Source organism: Hyla sarda, unplaced genomic scaffold (assembly GCF_029499605.1).
Source record: "Hyla sarda isolate aHylSar1 unplaced genomic scaffold, aHylSar1.hap1 scaffold_361, whole genome shotgun sequence".
Lineage (NCBI taxonomy): Eukaryota > Metazoa > Chordata > Amphibia > Anura > Hylidae > Hyla > Hyla sarda.
In genome coordinates this window covers 134,552-149,243 of record NW_026610381.1, presented here as the reverse complement: position 1 = coordinate 149,243, position 14,692 = coordinate 134,552, and the positions used below count along the sequence as shown (strand labels likewise).

General features: G+C 39.0%; 1 protein-coding gene across 2 annotated transcripts in view; it reads right to left on the bottom strand.

Moving 5' to 3' along the window:
- LOC130332038 (sperm-associated antigen 8-like) overlaps nucleotides 1-14,692 on the bottom strand; it is a 38,101-nt gene that overhangs the window by 12,975 nt on the left and 10,434 nt on the right. For both annotated transcript variants that reach the window (XM_056553730.1, XM_056553731.1), the window contains exon 2: nucleotides 335-423. In XM_056553730.1, the coding sequence (XP_056409705.1) occupies nucleotides 335-423 (89 nt within the window). The remainder of the gene's footprint in view (nucleotides 1-334; nucleotides 424-14,692) is intronic.

Here is a 14,692-nt window from a genome sequence, read left to right as displayed (position 1 = left end):
ACCCAACAAGCCCCCCCCTACAAGGACCCCAGGGGACACACCCAACAAGCCCCCCCCACCCACAAGGACCACAGAGGGGACACCCAACAAGCCCCCCCCCCACTACAAGGACCACAGAGGGGACACCCTACAAACCCCCCCCCCCACTACGAGGACCACAGAGGGGACACCCAATGAGCCTTTTCCCCCCCACAACGACCACAGGGGGGACACCCAACGACCCCCCCCCCCTACAAGGACCACAGGCGGGACACCCAAAAAGCCTTCCCCCCAACACGGACCACGGGAACCCAACGTGCCCTGGGATCTACACCTCCCCTGCAGCATCACTCACCTCCTCCTGCCAGTTATCCAGCAGACATGGACTAAAAGTAGCAGCAGGACCATCCTGTGCTGATCCTGATCCCTCCATAGTGATGAGATCTGTGAGGGGAGACCATACAAAAATAAGAGGGACAAAAAAGTACACTGCTCAAAAACTAAAGGTCTCACAAAGATAACATCGTAGATCTGAATGAACTAATCGTATGAAATCTTTTCCTCGTTACATAGTTGAATGACAACAAAATCACCAAAAATTATCAATGGAAATCATTAACCCCTGGAGGTCTGGATATGGAGTCACCCTCAAAATCATAGTGGAAAACACCACTACAGGCTGATCCAACTTTATGTAATGTCCTTAATACAAGTCCCAATGAGGCTCAGTAGTGTGTGTGGCCTCCACGTGCCCGTATGACCTCCCCGCCTGGGCATGCTCCTGATGAGGTGGAGGATGGTCTCCTGAGGGATGTCCTCCCAGACCTGGACTAAAGCATCTGCCAACTCCTGGACAGTCTGTGGTGGATGGAGCGAGACGTCCCAGATGTGCTCAATCGGATTCAGGGGAACGGGCGGCCAGTCCATAGCATCAATGCCTTCCTCTTGTAGGAACTGCTGACACACTCCAGCCACATGAGGTCTAACATTGTCTTGTATTAGGAGGAATCCAACCGCACCAGCATATGGTCTCACAAGGGGTCTGAGGATCTCATCTTGGTACCTAATGGCAGTCAGGCTACCTCTGGTAACACATGGAGGGCTGTGCAGCCCCCCAAAGAAATGCCACCCCACACCATTACTGACCCACCGCCAAACCAGTCATGCTGGAGGATGTTGCAGGCAGCAGCACATTCTCCACAGCGTCTCCAGACTGTCACATGTGCTCAGTGTGAACCTGCTTTCATCTGTGAAGAGCACAGGGCGCCAGTGGTGAATTTACCAATCTTGATGTTCTCTTGCAAATGCCAAACGTCCTGCACGGTGTTGGGCTGTAAGTACAACCTCCACCTGTGCACGTCGGGCCCTCATACCACCCTCATGGAGTCTGTTTCTGACTGTTTGAGTGGACACATGCACATTTGTGGCCTGCTGGAGGTCATTTTGCAGGGCTCTGGCAGTGCTCCTCCTGCTCCTCCTTGCACAAAGGTGGAGGTAGCGGTACTGCTGCTAGGTTGTTGCCCTCCTACGGCCTCCTCCACGTCTCCTGATGTACTGGCCTGTCTCCTGGTAGGGCCTCCATGCTCTGGACAATACGCTGACAGACACAGAAAACCTTCTTGCCACAGCTCGCATTGATGTGCCATCCTGGATGAGCTGCACTACCTGAGCCACTTGTGTGGGTTGTAGACTCCGTCTCATGCTACCATTAGAGTGAAAGCACCGCCAGCATTCAAAAGTGACCAAAACAGCCAGGAAGCATAGGAACTGTGAAGTGGTCTGTGGTCACCACCTGCTAAATCACTCCTTTATTGGGGGTGTCTTGCTAATTGCCTATAATTTCCACGTGTTGTCTGTTCCATGTGAAATTGATTGTCAGTGTTCTTCCTGAGTGGACAGTGGGATCTCACACAAGTGTCAGTGACTTGGAGTTACATTGTGTTGTGTAAGGGTTCACTTAATTTTATTGAGCAGTGTATATAATGAGTCCAGAATATAAATATATATATATACAGTGGGGGAAAAAAGTATTTAGTCACCCCCCCCCCCCCCCAATTGTACAAGTTCTCCCCCTTATAAAGATGAGGCTGTAATTATCATCATAGGTTATAACCTCAACTATGAGACAGAATGAGAAAAAAATCCATAAATCCCATTGTCTGATTATTAAAGAATTAATTTGTAAATTATGGTGGAAAATAAGTATTTGGTCACCTACAGACAAGTAAGATTTCTGCCTCTCACGGATCTGTAACTTCTTCTGTAAGAGTCTCCTCTGTCCTCCACTCGTTACCTGTATTAATGGCTCCTGTGTGAACTTATCAGTATAAAAGACACCTGTCCACAACCTCAAACAGTCACACTCCAAACTCCACTATGGCCAAGACCAAAGAGCTGGCGAAGGACACCAGAAACAACATTGTAGACCTGCACCAGGCTGGGAAGACTGAATCTGCAATAGGCAAGCAGCTTGGTGTGAAGAAATCAGTTATTAGAAAATGGAAGACGTACAAGACCACTGATAATCTCCCTCCATCTGGGGCTCCACACAAGATCTCACCCCGTGGTGTCAAAATGATCACAAGAACGGTGAGAAAAAATCCCAGAACCACACGGGAGGGACCTAGTGAATGACCTGCAGAGAGCTGAGACCAAAGTAACAAAGGCTACCACCAGTAACACTACACCGCCAGGGACTCACATCATGAAGTGACAGACGTGTTCCCCTGCTTAACCCCTTAAGGACTCAGGGTTTTTTCGTTTTTGCACTTTCGTTTTTTCCTCCTTACCTTTTAAAAATCATAACCCTTTCAATTTTCCACCTAAAAATCCATATTATGGCTTATTTTTTGCGCCACCAATTCTACTTTGTAATGACGTCAGTCATTTTACCCAAATATCTACGGCGAAACGGAAAAAAAAATCATTGTGCGACAAAATCGGAAAAAATACGCCATTTTGTAACTTTTGGGGGCTTCCGTTTCTACGCAGTGCATATTTCGGTAAAAATTACACCTTATCATTATTCTGTAGGTTCATACGGTTATAATGATCCCCGAATTATATAGGTTGGATATTGTCGGACTTCTGTAAAAAATCATAACTACAAGCAGGAAAATGTATACGTTTAAAAATGTCATCTTCTGACCCCTATAACTTTTTTATTTTTCCACGTACGGGGCGGTATGAGGGCTCATTTTTTGCGCCGTGATCTGAAGTTTTTATCGGTATGATTTTTGTTTTGATCTGACTTTTTGATCACTTTTTATTCATTTTTTAATGGCATAAAAAGTGACCAAAATACGCTTTTTGGGACTTTGGAATTTTTTTGCGCGTACGCCATTGACCGTGCTGTTTAATTAATTATATATTTTTATAGTTCGGACATTTACGCACGCGGCGATACCATATATGTTTATTTTTTTACACTGTTTTTTTATGGGAATGACCTTTATTAACACTTTTTTTTAACATTTTTTTGCAGTGTTATAGGTCCCATAGGAGACTATAATACTGATCACACTGATCTCTTATACTGATCATTGTTATCCCATAGGGACCTATAACACTGCACACACTGATCTCTTATACTGATCATTGTTATCCCATAGGGACCTATAACACTGCACACACTGATCTCTTATACTGATCATTGTTATCCCATAGGGACCTATAACACTGCACACACTGATCTCTTATACTGATCATTGTTATCCCATAGGGACCTATAACACTGCACACACTGATCTCTTATACTGATCATTGTTATCCCATAGGGACCTATAACACTGCACACACTGATCTCTTATACTGATCATTGTTATCCCATAGGGACCTATAACACTGCACACACTGATCTCTTATACTGATCATTATTATCCCATAGGGACCTATAACACTGCACACACTGATCTCTTACACTGATCATTATTATCCCATAGGGACCTATAACACTGCACACACTGATCTCTTATACTGATCATTGTTATCCCATATGAGACTATAACACTGCACACACTGATCTCTTATACTGATCATTATTATCCCATAGGGACCTATAACACTGCACACACTGATCTCTTATACTGATCATTATTATCCCATAGGGACCTAAAACACTGCACACACTGATCTCTTATACTGATCATTGTTATCCCATAGGGACCTATAACACTGCACACACTGATCTCTTATACTGATCATTGTTATCCCATAGGGACCTATAACACTGCACACACTGATCTCTTATACTGATCATTGTTTTCCCATAGGGACCTATAACACTGCACACACTGATCTCTTATACTGATCATTGTTATCCCATAGGGACCTATAACACTGCACACACTGATCTCTTATACTGATCATTATTATCCCATAGGGACCTATAACACTGCACACAATGATCTCTTATACTGATCATTATTATCCCATAGGGACCTATAACACTGCACAGACTGATCTCTTATACTGATCATTATTATCCCATAGGGACCTATAACACTGCACACACTGATCTCTTATACTGATCATTATTATCCCATAGGGACCTATAACACTGCACACACTGATCTCTTATACTGATCATTGTTATCCCATAGGGACCTATAACACTGCACAGACTGATCTCTTATACTGATCATTGTTATCCCATAGGAGACTATAACACTGCACACACTGATCTCTTATACTGATCATTATTATCCCATAGGAGACTATAACACTGCACACACTGATCTCTTATACTGATCATTGTTATCCCATAGGAGACTATAACACTGCACACACTGATCTCTTATACTGATCATTATTATCCCATAGGGACCTATAACACTGCACACACTGATCTCTTATACTGATCATTATTATCCCATAGGGACCTATAACACTGCACACACTGATCTCTTATACTGATCATTGTTATCCCATAGGGACCTATAACACTGCACAGACTGATCTCTTATACTGATCATTGTTATCCCATAGGAGACTATAACACTGCACACACTGATCTCTTATACGGATCATTATTATCCCATAGGAGACTATAACACTGCACACACTGAACTCTTATACTGATCATTGTTATCCCATAGGAGACTATAACACTGCACACACTGATCTCTTATACTGATCATTATTATCCCATAGGGACCTATAACACTGCACACACTGATCTCTTACACTGATCATTATTATCCCATAGGGACCTATAACACTGCACACACTGATCTCTTATACTGATCATTGTTATCCCATATGAGACTATAACACTGCACACACTGATCTCTTATACTGATCATTATTTTCCCATAGGGACCTATAACACTGCACACACTGATCTCTTATACTGATCATTATTATCCCATAGGGAGCTATAACACAGCACACACTGATCTCTTATACTGATCATTATTATCCCATAGGGACCTATAACACTGCACACACTGATCTCTTATACTGATCATTATTATCCCATAGGGACCTATAACACTGCACACACTGATCTCTTATACTGATCATTATTATCCCATAGGGACCTATAACACTGCACACACTGATCACTTATACTGATCATTGTTATCCCATAGGGACCTATAACACTGCACAGACTGATCTCTTATACTGATCATTGTTATCCCACAGGAGACTATAACACTGCACACACTGATCTCTTATACTGATCATTATTATCCCATAGGAGACTATAACACTGCACACACTGAACTCTTATACTGATCATTGTTATCCCATAGGAGACTATAACACTGCACACACTGATCTCTTATACTGATCATTATTATCCCATAGGAGACTATAACACTGCACACACTGAACTCTTATACTGATCATTATCCCATAGGGACCTATAACACTGCACACACTGATCTCTTATACTGATCATTATTATCCCATAGGGACCTATAACACTGCACACACTGATCTCTTATACTGATCATTGTTATCCCATAGGGACCTATAACACTGCACACACTGATCTCTTATACTGATCATTGTTATCCCATAGAGACCTATAACACTGCACACACTGATCTCTTATACTGATCATTGTTATCCCATGGGGACCTATAACACTGCACACACTGATCTCTTATACTGATCATTGTTATCCCATAGGGACCTATAACACTGCACACACTGATCTCTTATACTGATCATTGTTATCCCATAGGGACCTATAACACTGCACACACTGATCTCTTATACTGATCATTGTTATCCCATAGGGACCTATAACACTGCACACACTGATCTCTTATACTGATCATTGTTATCCCATAGGGACCTATAACACTGCACACACTGATCTCTTATACTGATCATTGTTATCCCATAGGGACCTATAACACTGCACACACTGATCTCTTATACTGATCATTATTATCCCATAGGGACCTATAACACTGCACACACTGATCTCTTATACTGATCATTATTATCCCATAGGAGACTATAACACTGCACACACTGATCTCTTATACTGATCATTGTTATCCCATAGGAGACTATAACACTGCACACACTGATCTCTTATACTGATCATTATTATCCCATAGGGACCTATAACACTGCACACACTGATCTCTTATACTGATCATTATTATCCCATAGGGACCTATAACACTGCACACACTGATCTCTTATACTGATCATTATTATCCCATAGGGACCTATAACACTGCACACACTGATCTCTTATACTGATCATTATTATCCCATAGGGACCTATAACACTGCACACACTGATCTCTTATACTGATCATTGTTATCCCATAGGGACCTATAACACTGCACAGACTGATCTCTTATACTGATCATTGTTATCCCATAGGAGACTATAACACTGCACACACTGATCTCTTATACTGATCATTATTATCCCATAGGGACCTATAACACTGCACACACTGATCTCTTATACTGATCATTATTATCCCATAGGGACCTATAACACTGCACACACTGATCTCTTATACTGATCATTGTTATCCCATAGGGACCTATAACACTGTACACACTGATCTCCTATGCTGATCACTGGCGTGTATTAACACGCCTGTGATCAGTGTTATCGGCGCTTGACTGCTCCTGCCTGGATCTCAGGCACGGAGCAGTCATTCGCCGATCGGACACCGGGGAGGCAGGTAAGGGCCCTCCCGGTGTCCGGTCAGCTGTTCGGGACGCCGCGATTTCACCGCGGCGGTTCCGAACAGCCCGACTGAGCAGCCGGGTCACTTTCAGTTTCACTTTAGAAGCGGCGGTCAGCTTTGACCACCGCTTCTAAAGGGTTAATACCGCACATCGCCGCGATCGGCGATGTGTGGTATTAGCCGCGGGTCCCGGCCATTGATTAGCGCCGGAACCGACGGGATATGATGCAGGATCGCGGCGCGATCCCGCTTCATATCGCGGGAGCTGGCGCAGGACGTAAATATACGTCCTGCGTCGTTAAGGGGTTAAGCCAGTACATGTCCGGGCCCGTCTGAAGTTTTTTCTCATTCTGTCTCATGGTTGAGGTTATAACCTATGATGACAATTACAGCCTCTCATCTTCATAAGGGGGAAAACGGGTACAATTGGTGGCTGACTAAATACTTTTTTACCCCACTGTAAAGTGTCAGCTCTTGTGACCAGTGACATAAAGGGGCTTCATGACTGATTATTAGTGAAGATATCAGCTGTGATCTGTATATAACAGTAGTGATCGGTATATGGCAGTATATATATCAGTATATATCAGTAGTGATCTGTATATTACAGTAGTGATCGGTATATGGCAGTATATATATCAGTAGTGATCTATATATTACAGTAGTGATCAGTATATATCAGTAGTGATCTATATATTACAGTAGTGATCAGTATATATCAGTAGTGATCTATATATTACAGTAGTGATCAGTATATATCTGTAGTGATCTGTATATTACAGTAGTGATCGGTATATGGCAGTATATATATCAGTAGTGATCTATATATTACAGTAGTGATCAGTATATATCAGTAGTGATCTATATATTACAGTAGTGATCAGTATATATCTGTAGTGATCTGTATATTACAGTAGTGATCGGTATATGGTAGTTTACATCAGTAGTGATCTATATATTACAGTAGTGATCAGTATATATCAGTAGTGATCTATATATTACAGTAGTGATCAGTATATATCTGTAGTGATCTGTATATTACAGTAGTGATCGGTATATGGTAGTTTACATCAGTAGTGATCTATATATTACAGTAGTGATCAGTATATATCAGTAGTGATCAGTATATATCAGTAGTGATCAGTATACATCAGTAGTGATCGGTATACATCAGTAGTGATCGGTATACATCAGTAGTGATCAGTATACATCAGTAGTGATCAGTATACATAAGTAGTGATCGGTATACATCAGTAGTGATCGGTATATATCAGTAGTGATCGGTATATATCAGTAGTAATCGGTATATATCAGTAGTGATCAGTATATATCAGTAGTGATCAGTATATATAAGTAGTGATCAGTATACATCAGTAGTGATCAGTATACATCAGTAGTGATCGGTATACATCAGTAGTGATCGGTATACATCAGTAGTGATCGGTATACATCAGTAGTGATCAGTATACATCAGTAGTGATCAGTATACATAAGTAGTGATCGGTATACATCAGTAGTGATCGGTATATATCAGTAGTGATCGGTATACATCAGTAGTGATCAGTATACATAAGTAGTGATCGGTATACATCAGTAGTGATCAGTATATATAAGTAGTGATCAGTATACATCAGTAGTGATCAGTATACATCAGTAGTGATCGGTATACATCAGTAGTGATCGGTATACATCAGTAGTGATCAGTATATATCAGTAGTGATCAGTATACATCAGTAGTGATCAGTATACATCAGTAGTGATCAGTATATATCAGTAGTGATCAGTATACATCAGTAGTGATCAGTATATATCAGTAGTGATCAGTATATATCAGTAGTGATCTGTATATATCAGTAGTGATCAGTATACATCAGTAGTGATCGGTATACATCAGTAGTGATCGGTATACATCAGTAGTGATCAGTATATATCAGTAGTGATCAGTATACATCAGTAGTGATCAGTATATATCAGTAGTGATCAGTATACATCAGTAGTGATCAGTATACATCAGTAGTGATCGGTATACATCAGTAGTGATCGGTATACATCAGTAGTGATCAGTATACATCAGTAGTGATCGGTATATATCAGTAGTGATCGGTATATATCAGTAGTGATCAGTATATATCAGTAGTGATCAGTATATATAAGTAGTGATCGGTATACATCAGTAGTGATCAGTATACATCAGTAGTGATCGGTATATATCAGTAGTGATCGGTATATATCAGTAGTGATCAGTATATATCAGTAGTGATCAGTATATATAAGTAGTGATCAGTATACATCAGTAGTGATCAGTATACATCAGTAGTGATCGGTATACATCAGTAGTGATCGGTATACATCAGTAGTGATCGGTATACATCAGTAGTGATCAGTATACATCAGTAGTGATCAGTATACATAAGTAGTGATCGGTATACATCAGTAGTGATCAGTATATATCAGTAGTGATCGGTATACATCAGTAGTGATCAGTATACATAAGTAGTGATCGGTATACATCAGTAGTGATCAGTATATATAAGTAGTGATCAGTATACATCAGTAGTGATCAGTATACATCAGTAGTGATCGGTATACATCAGTAGTGATCGGTATACATCAGTAGTGATCGGTATACATCAGTAGTGATCAGTATACATCAGTAGTGATCGGTATACATCAGTAGTGATCAGTATATATCAGTAGTGATCAGTATACATCAGTAGTGATCAGTATATATCAGTAGTGATCAGTATACATCAGTAGTGATCAGTATATATCAGTAGTGATCAGTATATATCAGTAGTGATCAGTATATATCAGTAGTGATCTGTATATATCAGTAGTGATCGGTATACATCAGTAGTGATCGGTATACATCAGTAGTGATCGGTATACATCAGTAGTGATCAGTATATATCAGTAGTGATCAGTATACATCAGTAGTGATCAGTATACATCAGTAGTGATCGGTATACATCAGTAGTGATCAGTATACATCAGTAGTGATCAGTATATATAAGTAGTGATCAGTATACATCAGTAGTGATCGGTATACATCAGTAGTGATCAGTATACATCAGTAGTGATCAGTATATATAAGTAGTGATCAGTATATATAAGTAGTGATCAGTATACATCAGTAGTGATCAGTATACATCAGTAGTGATCAGTATATATCAGTAGTGATCTGTATACATCAGTAGTGATCAGTATATATAAGTAGTGATCAGTATACATCAGTAGTGATCGTTATACATCAGTAGTGATCGTTATACATCAGTAGTGATCGGTATATATCAGTAGTGATCGGTATATATCAGTAGTGATCGGTATATATCAGTAGTGATCGGTATACATCAGTAGTGATCGGTATACATCAGTAGTGATCGGTATACATCAGTAGTGATCGGTATACATCAGTAGTGATCGTTATACATCAGTAGTGATCGGTATACATCAGTAGTGATCGGTATACATCAGTAGTGATCGGTATACATCAGTAGTGATCGGTATACATCAGTAGTGATCGGTATACATCAGTAGTGATCGTTATACATCAGTAGTGATCGGTATACATCAGTAGTGATCGGTATATATCAGTAGTGATCAGTATACATCAGTAGTGATCAGTATACATCAGTAGTGATCGGTATATATCAGTAGTGATCAGTATACATCAGTAGTGATCGTTATACATCAGTAGTGATCGGTATACATCAGAAGTGATCAGTATACATCAGTAGTGATCGGTATATATCAGTAGTGATTGGATATATATCAGTAGTGATCAGTATACATCAGTAGTGATCGGTATACATCAGTAGTGATCGGTATATGGCAGTATATATATCAGTATATATCAGTAGTGATCTGTATATTACAGTAGTGATCGGTATATGGCAGTATATATATCAGTATATATCAGTAGTGATCTGTATATTACAGTAGTGATCGGTATATGGCAGTATATATATCAGTAGTGATCTATATATTACAGTAGTGATCAGTATATATCAGTAGTGATCTATATATTACAGTAGTGATCAGTATATATCTGTAGTGATCTGTATATTACAGTAGTGATCGGTATATGGTAGTTTACATCAGTAGTGATCTATATATTACAGTAGTGATCAGTATACATCAGTAGTGATCAGTATACATCAGTAGTGATCGGTATACATCAGTAGTGATCGGTATACATCAGTAGTGATCGGTATACATCAGTAGTGATCAGTATACATCAGTAGTGATCAGTATACATCAGTAGTGATCAGTATATATCAGTAGTGATCAGTATACATCAGTAGTGATCAGTATATATCAGTAGTGATCAGTATATATCAGTAGTGATCTGTATATATCAGTAGTGATCAGTATACATCAGTAGTGATCGGTATACATCAGTAGTGATCGGTATACATCAGTAGTGATCGGTATACATCAGTAGTGATCAGTATATATCAGTAGTGATCAGTATACATCAGTAGTGATCAGTATACATCAGTAGTGATCGGTATACATCAGTAGTGATCAGTATACATCAGTAGTGATCAGTATATATAAGTAGTGATCAGTATACATCAGTAGTGATCGGTATACATCAGTAGTGATCAGTATACATCAGTAGTGATCAGTATATATAAGTAGTGATCAGTATATATAAGTAGTGATCAGTATACATCAGTAGTGATCAGTATACATCAGTAGTGATCAGTATATATCAGTAGTGATCTGTATACATCAGTAGTGATCAGTATATATAAGTAGTGATCAGTATATATAAGTAGTGATCAGTATACATCAGTAGTGATCGTTATACATCAGTAGTGATCGTTATACATCAGTAGTGATCGGTATATATCAGTAGTGATCGGTATACATCAGTAGTGATCGGTATATATCAGTAGTGATCGGTATACATCAGTAGTGATCGGTATACATCAGTAGTGATCGGTATACATCAGTAGTGATCGGTATACATCAGTAGTGATCGGTATACATCAGTAGTGATCGTTATACATCAGTAGTGATCGGTATACATCAGTAGTGATCAGTATATATAAGTAGTGATCAGTATACATCAGTAGTGATCGGTATATATCAGTAGTGATCAGTATACATCAGTAGTGATCAGTATACATCAGTAGTGATCGGTATATATCAGTAGTGATCAGTATACATCAGTAGTGATCGTTATACATCAGTAGTGATCGATATACATCAGAAGTGATCAGTATACATCAGTAGTGATCGGTATATATCAGTAGTGATTGGATATATATCAGTAGTGATCAGTATACATCAGTAGTGATCGGTATACATCAGTAGTGATCGGTATATTACAGTAGTGATCGGTATATGGCAGTATATATATCAGTATATATCAGTAGTGATCTGTATATTACAGTAGTGATCGGTATATGGCAGTATATATATCAGTAGTGATCTATATATTACAGTAGTGATCAGTATATATCAGTAGTGATCTATATATTACAGTAGTGATCAGTATATATCTGTAGTGATCTGTATATTACAGTAGTGATCGGTATATGGTAGTTTACATCAGTAGTGATCTATATATTACAGTAGTGATCAGTATATATCAGTAGTGATCAGTATATATCAGTAGTGATCAGTATACATCAGTAGTGATCGGTATACATCAGTAGTGATCGGTATACATCAGTAGTGATCAGTATACATCAGTAGTGATCGGTATATATCAGTAGTGATCGGTATATATCAGTAGTGATCGGTATATATCAGTAGTGATCAGTATACATCAGTAGTGATCAGTATACATCAGTAGTGATCAGTATACATCAGTAGTGATCGGTATACATCAGTAGTGATCGGTATACATCAGTAGTGATCAGTATACATAAGTAGTGATCGGTATACATCAGTAGTGATCAGTATATATCAGTAGTGATCGGTATACATCAGTAGTGATCAGTATACATAAGTAGTGATCGGTATACATCAGTAGTGATCAGTATATATAAGTAGTGATCAGTATACATCAGTAGTGATCAGTATACATCAGTAGTGATCGGTATACATCAGTAGTGATCGGTATACATCAGTAGTGATCGGTATACATCAGTAGTGATCGGTATACATCAGTAGTGATCAGTATACATCAGTAGTGATCAGTACATATCAGTAGTGATCAGTACATATCAGTAGTGATCAGTATACATCAGTAGTGATCAGTATATATCAGTAGTGATCAGTATATATCAGTAGTGATCAGTATATATCAGTAGTGATCAGTATATATTAGTAGTGATCAGTATACATCAGTAGTGATCAGTATACATCAGTAGTGATCGTTATACATCAGTAGTGATCGGTATACATCAGTAGTGATCGTTATACATCAGTAGTGATCGGTATACATCAGTAGTGATCGGTATATGGCAGTATATATATCAGTATATATCAGTAGTGATCTGTATATTACAGTAGTGATCAGTATATATCGGTAGTGATCTATATATTACAGTAGTGATCAGTATATATCGGTAGTGATCTATATATTACAGTAGTGATCAGTATATATCGGTAGTGATCTGTATACATCAGTAGTGATCGGTATATATCAGTAGTGATCAGTATACATCAGTAGTGATCAGTATACATCAGTAGTGATCAGTATACATCAGTAGTGATCAGTATACATCAGTAGTGATCGGTATACATCAGTAGTGATCGGTATACATCAGTAGTGATCGGTATACATCAGTAGTGATTGGTATACATCAGTAGTGATCAGTATACATCAGTAGTGATCAGTATACATCAGTAGTGATCTATATATTACAGTAGTGATCAGTATATATCGGTAGTGATCTGTATACATCAGTAGTGATCGGTATATATCAGTAGTGATCTATATATTACAGTAGTGATCAGTATATATCGGTAGTGATCTGTATACATCAGTAGTGATCGGTATATATCAGTAGTGATCAGTATACATCAGTAGTGATCAGTATACATCAGTAGTGATCAGTATACATCAGTAGTGATCAGTATACATCAGTAGTGATCAGTATACATCAGTAGTGATCGGTATACATCAGTAGTGATCGGTATACATCAGTAGTGATTGGTATACATCAGTAGTGATTGGTATACATCAGTAGTGATCGGTATATATCAGTAGTGATCAGTATATAGAAGTAGTGATCAGTATACATCAGTAGTGATCGGTATATATCAGTAGTGATCAGTATACATCAGTAGTGATCGGTATATATCAGTAGTGATCAGTATACATCAGTAGTGATCGGTATATATCAGTAGTGATCGGTATATATCAGTAGTGATCGGTATATATCAGTAGTGATCGGTATATATCAGTAGTGATCAGTATACATCAGTAGTGATCGGTATATATCAGTAGTGATCAGTATACATCAGTAGTGATCATTATACATCGGTAGTGATCAGTATACATCGGTAGTGATCAGTATACATCAGTAGTGATCAGTATACATCGGTAGTGATCAGTATATCTCAGAAGTGATCGGTAT